At 39.5% G+C, this 12,474-nt stretch overlaps 1 protein-coding gene across 7 annotated transcripts in view; it reads left to right on the top strand.

The window, feature by feature from the left end:
• LOC104366889 (claudin-19) overlaps positions 1-12,474 on the top strand; it is a 37,546-nt gene that overhangs the window by 20,569 nt on the left and 4,503 nt on the right. For 2 of the 7 annotated variants that reach the window (XM_033001659.2, XM_033001656.2), the window contains exons 2-5: positions 922-988; positions 3,506-3,781; positions 11,751-11,915; positions 12,067-12,148. In XM_033001659.2, the coding sequence (XP_032857550.1) occupies positions 3,562-3,781; positions 11,751-11,915; positions 12,067-12,148 (467 nt within the window). In that variant the 5' untranslated portion in view covers positions 922-988; positions 3,506-3,561. Of the gene's footprint in view, positions 1-223; positions 332-375; positions 677-921; positions 989-2,217; positions 2,277-3,505; positions 3,782-11,750; positions 11,916-12,066; positions 12,149-12,474 lie in introns of those variants that run through there. The other 5 variants (XM_033001651.2, XM_033001652.2, XM_033001653.2 and 2 more) reach the window with 5 other exon arrangements.

Here is a 12,474-nt window from a genome sequence, read left to right as displayed (position 1 = left end):
GTCTCCATTTCGCACACCCACCTCACCTCACCGCTCCAGCGCAGGGCTGCACATGGATGACCAGGCACGAGGCGGCTGCTCCTGCCCCACGGCCTCCTCTCGGGCCTCTTCGCCATGTTCTCCCCCGCTCGGGTTGGTTGTCCCCAGGTGTCCTGCCATCCCCATGCCCCCCGGCCGGGTCTCCCACTCGCAGGCACTGCGCTGTTCACCACACGATCTTCGCGCCGGGCGGCTCCCTGCGGGGCTGGCGAGGTGGCAGGCTGGCAGGGAGCAGTCCCCGCCCAGCCCGCGATGTGAACACCAACACCGTCTGAAATTAACTGGAAAAAAGGTGTGTTTGCCTTGAAAATAACTTGTAATTGATAAGTTTGAAGAAGATAGTGGCAGGACAGCCAAGGAGCATACGTGCCTGTCGTGCATGGGCCCCCAGAGATTGGAGAGCAGAGCTGCCAAAATCAAGCAGCTGAATAAACAGTGGTTTATCCTGAAGGTACATGGGAGGGATGAGTGGCAGCAGCCACCTGTTGCATCAGGAAAAGTCGTGTGTGGGTGTGAGGAACATACTCCACAGGAGAGAGTTAGTGCTGTCTTCAGCCCTGTGGGCTGCTCTGCTGTGTCTGGATGAGAGGAGGCTTGGGTAACATCACCCAGCGTTGAAGCCGTGCTTTAGCAGGAGGTTGGTGTCAGTGCTGTCCCTTCAAACCCAAATTATTCTGTAGTTTATTTTGTGAAGCGAAGGTTAATAGAAAGATGAGAAGGATCTGTATATTGTAATTGCAAGTGGCTATAAGCCTGGTTAGACTTTTAATAAGTTACACCAGCTTCAGAAACATGGTTGCAAAGTCAAATCATTTGGAAGTGGAGAGGAAATGAATTAACATAAATTAACATTTTTCCTCTACATTTTTTTTTTTAAAACAGGCAGTGGAAGAGTTTGCCTTTTCAACTCAAGGCCAGACCCTGACCTGAGGAAACCTGTAAGCCTGAGGTGGGAGAATGCTTTAAGTGGTTTAGTACTGTATTTAAATCTGCATTTTATCTCTTTCTGATTGCACTGGTGGCCCTAGATCAGCCTTAGAATTTACTTGAACTGAGAAATGATTAGCAGGTTCAAAGCTGTATATTGCTGGTGTTAAAATGTATATATACATATGTAAATTAAACCAGTGTTGTAATCAGTGCTCTGTCTGTTTTTCTATGTAACGGAATGAAAAAGAAGTGAAAGAATTATTTAACTTTCAAGTTTAGACACTTTTATCACTTGTTTTTGCTTCCAGAGACCTTATCAGGAGTGATTAGTTTGTTCAAGTAACTTAAATATTTTTCTTTGTTAACCCTTCCTGTCCTGCGTTCAAACCACATAGATTTTGGCAGTGCTGTTTTTAATGTTAAAGTGATCTTTTTGCTCTTCCAGTGCTTGTTTTTACAACATTACTGCTCTCAGTTTTATATAGCCTATGTGTGCAATTTGCGAGGGATGATGCTCTGGGCTTTATGTATTTATTTGGTTTTGGTTTATGGTCATTCTCTTTTGGACAGTTGCAAAGCATATTTGCTATTAGTTGTGGCATCATCTCAAATCTATATACAGTGGCAGTGTATGGCAGCTAGTACAATCAAGGCCTGAAGGAAAGGGTGTACATGGTACAGGTTGAAAGAAGAGGAATAACAGCAGCAAAGTGATTGGCAGAGCTGTTCAGAGCTGCTGGATCTCCTTTGGCCAGGAGCCAGGGAGGTCTTTCCTGCCTTGGGACATGTCTGAAATCACATTTTTGTTTGTTAATGTGATCCACTGGATGAGTGTCTGCACTGATTACTGATTGCAGGGCTTAAATGCTACCAGGGAAATATAAAGAAACCAGATTATTTTTTTTTTTGAACAAGCAAACAGCCCTCCTCACCCACTCCCCCGCCTTTTTTTTTTTTTTTTTTTTTTTTCCACTGGCCCTTTTATTTATATTTTAACTTATCGTATTTTAATGAGAAGTTTGTGTTTGCGACTTTGACGCACGTCCTACCCATAGTGATGGTGCAAAGCGCATAGTTTTATCTTCTTTTCCTTACTGCCAGGAGTGAATAGTGATTACATGGGTCATGCCTATGTAATAGGCAGAAACATTCATTTGGATTATTGGCCTGCCCATGTGGTATGAAGTCTGCTTGAATTTGTTGCTTAATTTAAATTTATCGTTTATTTCACATATTCTCTCTTGACAGTTATCTGTGTTTTGAAGAGGTTACACAACCACCTGAGAGACAAATGCTCCCTCCTCAATGTGAGATTAAACTTTTATAGTGGTATATACACTTCTTTAAGAGTGGAATAAACTTAATCCTTTTCTTGCGCGAATGAATTCCGAGTGTTGCAGTCATTTAAGATGAATGATTATGGGAGGAGGGTTGAATGAATTCTCCTTGGGTTTTTGTGTGGTTCTGTTGTTGTTGTGGGTTTTTTTGGTTTGATTTGTTTGGGTTTTTTTTTGTTTTGTTTTGTTTTTGTTTTTTTTTTTTTAATGCAGAAAACTTGCATATTCCTTCACAGTGTGGGCTGCATCTTAAAACAAATTCTGTCTTCAGTTGTTTGCCTGTCTTCTGTGGACAGGCCTCCTGTCATGAAACAGTTTCATGAAAGACCTCCTTTCATGAAAACAGTGTATTGGTGAGAAGTGCAACAGAAGTTTCAAGTAAAACAATCATTGTGAAAATTATAATAATGTTTTTCTGTGTTACTTTGGAGTCTGATGGTGTGTGGGCAGGTCAGTGGCATTGACAAAGCAAATTATATGCCAACAATTGCCAGGTTAATCTGAGCATATTTGGTACTAATTTACATGATATTGTTGTAATTTTCTTATCTGAGTCATCCATTTCACTGAAACTTCACTGTAGCAAAAAACCATGCCTGAACCTTTGTGCAACAGTTGGGCAGAGCTTTGGCCCTTGGTCCTTGATTTTTAGAACGGGGGGAAAGGTCCTAAAGAGTACGAAATTTTTACTTGTTTGATCAAACTGGTCCTCACAAATTGCTGACATTAGTGTCTAGCAGAAAGGTAGATGAAACAGGTTAGAGACATACTGTAAACGTGAGTATCAAAATTTGTTTTGTTTAAATTTGTATTGATAGGCATTGTAATTGTGAGATGAATAATTTGTTACAGCATTTGATAGTTTTAATTTTAAAAGAATTTTGAGTTGGCAAACTTAGAGAATGGATGAAACACGGGAAATTCAAATTAAAGAATTCCTCAGTTGGGTCCTCTGGTTTTGCTCTGCTGGTATTTTTTCTGATAAACATGTACAGTAGTAAAAGCGTTCCTAGGAAAATACTCAGATATCATAGAATATTTAAGTATTCCAATTATCTAATGAGATTTAGATGCCAGTTCTGGAACTCTCTTATGTGATAAATTATTTTGTAGGCAAGCCTCTTTTTGATGTTTTTGTAAAGGTCAGGCTTGTGTAAAGATAACTCCGTATAGTGTATGTGTATAAACTGTTTCAACAGGTTCCTAATATCAGAAATTTCAGGAGGCTTCTTTGAAACCAACTTCTGTCAGAAGAATGTCATCATCTTCTCTACAAATTTGTGCGGTGCTGCTGGCTTTAGCAGGATTCACCATTTCACTTGTTACTACCGTATCTAACAGATGGAAGATGTCGGACACTGCAACGGTGTTTGTTACTGCAGATTGGATTTCTGAAGGTCTTTGGATGGACTGTGCAGTGACTGCTTTTGGATCAGTGGAGTGCAAGAAATTTCTCTACATGTTGAGTTCAGACAGTAAGTGTACATGACATGTATATAAAATCCAGGGATCTATTTTTATTCCTTCTTTTCAGACAGCATGCTAGCGCAGCTGGATAGCATATACTGTGGTTGTCACAGAGGGTCTATTATGGACAGGATTTGTCCTGTAGTATCTGCAGACAGGCTAAAGGGGCCCAGTGAAACCCTCATGCTTCACCCTGCAATTCAGCTCAGTAATTGCTGTGGCTTTATTACCATCTCTGTGTTGACAGAGAGGTATGGATGACAGACAGTGAATCTAAGATTATTGTTTTAATTGTTTTGGAAGAAATAACATCCTTTTACTTGGCCTAATTTTTAACTACAAGCAGATCATAAGTCAATGAGCATTGGTGCTTGGTGCTTGCTTGTGCTTTGATGAGAGAGAGAAATTCTTAGATATTTCAGAACTCGTTTGATACTTTGTGCCAACTCCGCTCTGGAATTTCTCAGAGGTAGCCAGCTGAAATTAAAACACGTATGTGCAACTGATGCTTTTGTGTTTTCTGAGGTAGACCATGCTAGCAGGGTAGTTCAATTGCAAATAGAGAGATTCTTCTCTTTGTAGGCACTGAAAATTGTTTGAATTGTCCTGCATTTTAAAAAATCTCTCTGTAAACACTGTTTTTATGGCAAAGGACTAGAAAGGACTGACATTAAAGTTCTTTCCTCAAAAAACTAAGTAGAGGAACAGTAACATTGTGTAGCCTTTGAAAACTGGTGTTTTGTTAAGCTTTCTGTCTTTAACAGAGCTTTGCGTTTATTGTTTTACAACTTTCAATGTTGTGCAGTCACTTTGAGTTATATCATGGAATCATTTCTTCAGCACTGAAGTCAGAGCTGACTAACTGTAAGGCAGATCTCTAAAATGTGAAAGTTTAATTCTTAAGAGTCAACTCTCAAAATTCAGTGTATTCTTGGTCCTTTCTGAGCACCCTGTCTTCAGTAGCCTCATCTGCTTTTGTAATGATGGGGCCAGTTTAAGAATAAGTATCAGGACCCTGTAATGAAGCCAGAATTTGTAGCCTCAAAAGGAGGCTAATCATAAGCTTCCAGGGATTTTAAAAACACTACCCATTGTGTGAGAGACAATGTCAGCTTTTCATACCATGCTGGTACCTGTTCTGTTCCTCTTTAAGACTTCCTCTATGTAGATACCAAGATGCCTAAGTTTCATCTAGAAACTTCAATGTGATTTCTGGGAATTAGACTGATGAGATGGGGCCAACGATCCTTCAGTTCTCATATGTGGTAGGAAGATGGTGCGGATGCTTACGATGGTGTGGCAGCTCTGCCTTTTCTCATCTAACAGGGAGAAACAGGTGTTTCAGCCCTGTTATGGAGACAAACAGAGACAATGTGGGACAGCCTCCTTTTTTTAAAATGCAGTTTCATTACACCCAATATGGAAATAAAATACTCCTGGGGAACAGAAGAGTTCCTGGTGAACTGGAGCAGCTGCTTCTCAGGAGTTCTCTTCCCTCCCTTCCCCCAGCCCCATAATTGGAGAGAGGACCCCTGGTTGTCAGGACTTGGTGGATCATCTTCACCTCTCCAAAGAACCGAGCATCCCCTAAAATCAGTGTGGGCTTCCTCACACCAACAGATAGGGACGTCATGTGGCCGCCTAGAGAGTAATAGCTGTCTGGCACAGCGCTGTTTCTCTTTCTGCAGTGCTCAGTCAGCATTCCTGGGTCTTGCAACAAATCTACAGAAGTCATCAAAAAGGTACAGCTCATGTTGATCAAACATAATAGGGGGTTAATATTTTCAGTATTTTTTTCTCAACTGTATTGACTGGTTTGATTTTTAAAAATACTGTTTCTCCCTGTAAACCCTCTCTTAATGCTCTGTTCTGAGAATAACAGAGGGGTTAGGAGCAATTTCTCTTTATGGTCATATATGGTCCTATCTTGATGTGTCAATGTTAGCACTTTTCTTACATCAGGAGTATACTTTTGTAGTGCATTTTCCAATTATTAACTGCACTTGGTTTGCATTGTGGAGTGGTCTTGGAGTGCACAAATTGGTTTCCTGGTGGATGAAGCAGAGCAGGGAAATGTGCTCCAGGAAAGCATCTCCTGAATTCCAGCCGGTGACGGGTGTTCAGTTTGCCCAACTGGGCTAGAGCAAGTCTGAAGGAAAACTTCAGAGTTGTGGATGGGGTTGATGTGAAGCTATTGATACCAACTCTTTTACTGTGCTGATGCAGAGCCTCCTGCAGAGCAGCATTTGCTGTTATGTCCATTGACTACCAAACCATAGTTTATGAAATGTAGTGAAGAATTAACCCTGTGATCTTCAACACCATTGAAGAATGTTTTCCTTAAGGGAATGATTACAATGCCTGGTGTCATATAGGAAAAACTCATGCATCCCAGACCTGCGGTTTAATCTTTTATGTTTATATCTGTGCTTTATGACTGATTGTTGAAATAGCTTTCTTAAATAGGAAGAGATTTTTCTAAAAAATAAAATTCTAAGAAAAATATTTATTCTTGGCAGCAGTATAAAATCTGGGGACACTCGATTCAAGTTCCCAACTAAGCTCAACTTTGAAAGTGCTGTCAGCAGAAGTGATCACTGAGGTCACCAGGTTAGCACCTGTGTATGGATAAATGAATTTGAAACTCTTTGGAGGGCTTTTAATGGGATGCAGATGCTCCAATATACTGGTACAGCGTGTTCATTTTACTATGCCATCACTTTACAAATTACAGTGACTTAGCAGAAGGAGGGAATTCTATAAAGAAGATAAATTCTAACCATACACAGTCTAGTTTCTTTAAAAGATTACAAGTATGGAGCTGCACAGGATTACACTGGCTGTGCTACCAAATCTGTTCTTTAATAAATCAGTGGGAATGATCCTCTTGGCTGCCAAGGGAGCACAAATGTCACGGTGGCACTGTAGTATTCTTTTGCATCTGAACCTACCAACCTACAGCATCAGCTCAAAGTGATCAGTGAATTTTGAAAAAAACCGAGACATATCTGTTATGGACAAGTCATGACTCTCTCAATGGCTAATTGTTCTTGTAGTCTTTATGTAAATACCGTGAATCTGTTACCATGTTGCGTCAGCAGGATTATTTTATGAAGAAACTCTGACTCCATTTCCTCGAGATAAGAGCAGGTTATCACTGCAAGAGATGGTTAACCCCATTTGGATACACAAGCAGTTTAAGGTTTTAACATTGGTGGGCGATGTGAGTCGAGTATGATTTAGTCTAGTCAAAAGCAGGAGCAAGTAAAAAAAGTTTAACATACTTCTACTTTGCCTAGAATAGACTTTTTTTTTTTAATATTAGGATATTCTGACAGACAGATGCAATCCGCTGATGTGTATTATTTTTCATATAGCTGTTTTCCTTCATCATTTAATGTCTTTTGAGTTAGGTCTGGCTCATTCATTCCTTTATATTTCATTTCCATGAAAGATACATTATTACAATTGTATTCCAGTGTAAGTGAAACTATTTTTTGAGCCTGAATGTGTTTAACTATAGATCCATAGACTGTAAAATATTAATGGAAACCACTCATCCACAGACTTAACCTTCCTGAAAGAAACTGGCAGTACAGTTGCTATGGATTACTTAAGATCATAACTACAAAAAATATGCTACCTTTTCTAGCAACAGAGTGAAGTTCCTGTTCTCAAGCTTTTTTTATGCTTGAGTCATCAAGAAAATAACACAGTAAAGCTTTTTGATTTGAGATCAATAATAAAATTACAGACAATTTTAATCCTGTGTAAACCCTAATTGACTTCAGAGGAGAGACAGAAATAAAATATTTGCCAATATTATCACTCTTGCAAGATATTTTGTAGAAATACTGACTGGACTTTCTAGGCTGAGACTAAGAATATGCTCATTTTGTCACTTCTAATTAAGAATTAATATTGTTATTTAAAAAAAATGTTAATATCGTTATCATGTACTGCTCCCACTTCTTATTGTCATGCACTGTAAGCCTTATCTCGGGTTGAGCAAAGAGCAAAGGTAGCCTCATTTTGGAGTGAAACCCAGAGATAAAATAGCAAGGAGGCTTCTGAAAGACTTCACTTGATTGTAATCTAATTATAGGGATATTTAACTATTACTGCTCACAGGCATGACTGCTGCGTTGGAAATTGTTGGTTTGCTTTTGTGCTTGGGTGGGTGGGCAATTATTGGAGCCACTTTGCCGAATAATTACTGGAAAGTCTCCAGCATACATGGTAGTGTGATCACAACATCTACGTTGTTTGAAAACCTGTGGAAGAGCTGTGCAGAAGACAGCACTGGAGTATCCAACTGCAGAGAATTTGACTCTATGCTTGCACTGCCTGGTATGTGACTTTGTGGTCTTGTTTATATTGCTTAAAAATTTGTTGGAAAAAAGTAGAAAGGCTTTTGTTGTGGTAATCTGGTAGTACTGGAAAATAACTGGCCAAGATGGACTTTGTGGGTTGAAGTAATAAAAATGTCTTAAGGAGCAGAATGTGTCAAGCACTTGAGGAAAGGCTATAAAATAAGGCAAATGAAGTCGCTTGATTAAGCATATATTTTAATAGGCATTTAAAATATGATGTAATCTGGTTTTTAGCATCTTGTGGAAGGAATTAGTAGGAGACATTTTTTAACGCATCATGACAATTCCATCTTTATTTGGAATTATTTTATAGGCCTTTTTTTTTACAATACTTGAATAGATAATGTATTGTAGCTGGAGTTTTTTCGTCTAATAGGTAAGAAATACTATTTATAGCTAAGTGGTAGTGGGTTTTGTGCGTTGAGACTGAGAATCCTAGATAATGCAAGAAAAACAATGAGTATATGTTATGCATATTATAATATATTATGAATATATGTTATAGAAGGAGTATATGTTACAAATTAACATACTTGTCAGGACTTGTTGACTAATGTCTTGTTGGATGTGATTCTAAATATCAGGAAATTTAGAGCTGCTGGCTCTTGTACTCTGTATCAGTCTTCAGCAGAATTGTGGATTGTCCTCAAATGCTCAACTGCAGCAATATTCTGTGGGTAGGAAGCATGTCTATAGACAGTAAAGCTAGTTTTTATTAATCTTGAATAATTCGGTATGTAGTATCACAAAATAAAAATGCCTTCCTGCTTAGTTGAATCAACACTGGGAGGTGGCTAAACTAGATAGGTAGGAGGATACTCCTAATCTGAAGAATGTGTAATGTAGGATTAGTGGGAAAGAGGTATTAAACTCTCTTTCTCTCTCAGTCGGAAAGAAACTGATGTTGTTGACCAGCTCTGACACTGGCGTAGCAATTCTTTGAAACTGTTTCCGTTATTTAGGGAATAATCTGTTCTTTTTATCTTTCGGTGTTATCTAACAATTGGTTTTAAAATGTGTGTGGGTTTTAAGAGGAACATAACCCTATTTAAACTTCTTAGACTTAGCAATAGCAGGATCATGTGTATTGGACATTATCCTCTGCAGACTGCTTATGTGAGTGTGCATTTAGTTCACGTATAAACCACTTTATGGGTTGATTCATAACTTACTGCCCACTAATTTAAGGCAGCATCTTGTCACTGATGTATTTACACGGGGTGTTGCCTCTGAGAGTGTCATAGAGCTCTTGTGTGCAGATGTGGGCAATGGGGCTGCGTCAGGACAGCATCCTGGAGCTGCTGAGAAAAGAGTGGGTTTTAAAGAAATTGTGTAGGGGGTGGGGGGGCAGAAAAGAGCATCATGAGTAGATGTGCTGAAGCAAAAGAGAAAGGAAGGCAAACAACAGCAAGGCTCCTGGAGAATTGCAAATAACAACATGGAGTCAGCAGGAAGGAAAAATATGGTGCCAGACAGAAAGTAAATGAATAGACCAGGCTCTGAAAGTGAATTTGTGAAGATTAAATTTGATCTGTTGAGGAGGAGATCGGTTACACTGTTGAGAAGATGACAGTGTATTTGAGTGGTATAGGCAGGGGGAAGGGAGAAGCAGTTTGCAGAATTGTAGAGAAAAAATGGTTTTAGAAAGAAGTGACAAAGAAACAAGCTAGAAGACAGTGAAAGAGGAAGAAAGTGGGGTTGGTAGCAACGAGGTCTGAACAAACAGTGGGACCTCCAAGAAACATCTGTAGCACTTGCAGATAGGAGCCACAGCAGTCTAATTACCATGATTGGTTTAGGTGTGCTTTGAATTGTTGTTTAGAAACTTAGCTGAAACTGCTGCAGCAGCAGATGTGAGGGATTGGCAGGAAGGGAAGAAAAAAAGGAAAAAACAAAAGTGTCTTTGTTACCTCTCCTCAGAAGGACTGTAAAGAACTTCTGTGGAGGTTTCCTTATTGGCAGCTGATCTATGTGGTATACCTCTGACTTTCGTTTTGTGCATGGGAAATATCAGACTTGGTTGTTTTAAACAGATTCAAATCCTTTGAATTAGTCAAGCTGTTAGCCCAAATCACAAACGTTTGAAGTGAGGACCTTTTTAAAAGCAATATTGCATAAAATTGAAACCAGGACTGGCTACTATGTATAGCTAGCACTATCTGTCTAGTCACAAGTAGATGAAACATTGGATGTAAAGCAGTTGGTTAGCTGCCAAATGCTTTTTAAACTTTTTTTTTTTTTTTTTTTTCCTTCTTTTTAAGGTCCCATAGGTGTTTTTTCCAATGACAGAATTTTTGGGATAATTTCTTACAATTAGTGTTGATTGATAAAATGCACTGACTTTGTATCTTGTTCAATAAGATCATTTTTTAGACAACAAAAAATTGAACATTCTGGACTGTGAAGAAAGCTCCTTAGTTAAGGCTGTTGAGGTTATCATATTGTGGTACAAAGAGGATATGGTATGAAATCTCTTCTGTTAAAATAATACAGCCATATTAAAATAATACAGCAAGCAGTTAGCCTGAGGGTATGCTTGTGTGTCCTGGAGAGATATGGGGAGTCCCAGAGGCCTGAAATGTAACTTGTTGGAGCCCTGCTATGGGTAATTCCTGCTGCCATGGTGTAAGATCCCAAAGTAGAAAGCAGCGTCAGAGTTGAGTGCTTGTCCTAACAGTATCTTCTGCAAGCAAAAACCTTGAACTGTTAATGGTACTTTGAGGGATCATTTCAGTTTTATTACTGTCTGTATTTTTTCCCTGAAAATTTAAAAATTAGTGCTTAACAAAACATTAATTCCTCAAATGATGTTATCCTTTAATTCTGTGTATTTATCTTTGTGTCTTTGATAACTCTCAAGCTTGCAGGACCGATACTCTTAAGCCACATAAGAGCTGTCTCGGTTTTTGTGCAATTGATCCCTAATGTGAAGACCGAGAGCTGAAGCGATGCAGAATCATCAGCATACCAGTTTCCCTAAATTGCCTAAACCAGCTGTAACCTTTCCACAGGAGCACATCTTAGGGAGGAGAGGAGTGATGCAGCTCTCTGATCCGCTCGTCTTCTGTTCATTACCCCAACTCAGAGTTTAAAGTGTACTGCTAACTCGAGCGCTTTCTTTCCCAACTCTCACTGGAAGTAGCAAAGCTGGCACGTTTTTCCCATTCCTCTGTAGTGCCAGAGCCCTGCACACCTTGGCTCAGACCTGGAGTTCAGAGGTGCCCTGTGCACTCCGCTGTACAGGTGTAAGGAAGTCACCGGGACTTGTGAGTAGGAGACTTATTTCCGCTCTTGTAAATGACCATGTATACCGCTACGTGCTTTTGCAGGACTTAAAGATGTAAGCTATGAAGGGCTTGCTACACTCTTTCAGGATTTGCTAAAGGCCCAAGAGGATTTACTGAGTTTATAAAGTGTAAGTGTGGTTCAACTCTGAAATCTGACTGACCTGAAGGCTAAACACTCAGGGTTTGGATGCTTCTCTGAACCAAATAACAAAGTTGGACAAGATTCACTAATTACTGTTCCTGTTAGTTTTCTCACTCCTTTTAATGACTTTTAATTTCTGTATTATCTTGACCGATTTTCTCTTTTTCTGTCTCAGCTCATATTCAGGCATGCCGTGCCTTGATGATTGCTTCCATCCTTTTGGGATTCATAGCTGCAGTACTCTCACTGCTTGGTTTGAAGTGCACAAATGTTGGGTTGAGCGATGAAGATGCAAAAATGAAGTTTGCTGTCACAGGAGGATTTCTCTTTATTTTAGGAGGTAATAGCATGGCTGAAATGAGAATGTCATCACTAACTTGTATTGCTTCCACAGTGAGACTAAATGAAATGAACCCTTGTTCTAGGTTTAAAGCTGTTACAGTCACTAAAGGAATCTTTTACCTGTGTGTTTTTTGAACTTTTTCTGGTAGGTCTCTGCTCCATGGTGGCTGTTTCTTGGTATGCTGCGATGGTTACTGCTCAATTTTTTGACCCATTGTACGCTGGAACCAAGTAAGTTAATAGATCTGTCATACCAAACTCTATCATGTGTTACAGATAGCTGCACTAACCTCAGCTGTCTGAGTTTCAGAACCTGGATGGATCCCTTTATTTAGTCCTACAGGAGGAAAAAATTGTCTTTAGAAAATCTTTTCACCTCAGAGATGTTGGTGGGAAGGGAGGAGAGTTCTCTTCTGGAAGATTTAGTGAATGTGTGGGGAATATCAGCCCCACATCTGTGGGTTTCTGTACTGTGTTTATATTTTCTTGTGAGCCTCTATTAAGTGCACGTCTCAATGCTATGAAGAAGAAAAGGTAAAAGTCTTAATTTTCTTCAG

The sequence above is a fragment of the Tyto alba genome, unplaced genomic scaffold (assembly GCF_018691265.1).
Source record: "Tyto alba isolate M040663 unplaced genomic scaffold, T.alba_DEE_v4.0 Super-Scaffold_10, whole genome shotgun sequence".
NCBI classification, from domain to species: Eukaryota; Metazoa; Chordata; class Aves; order Strigiformes; family Tytonidae; genus Tyto; species Tyto alba.
This window is presented reverse-complemented; position numbering and strand designations above follow the sequence as displayed.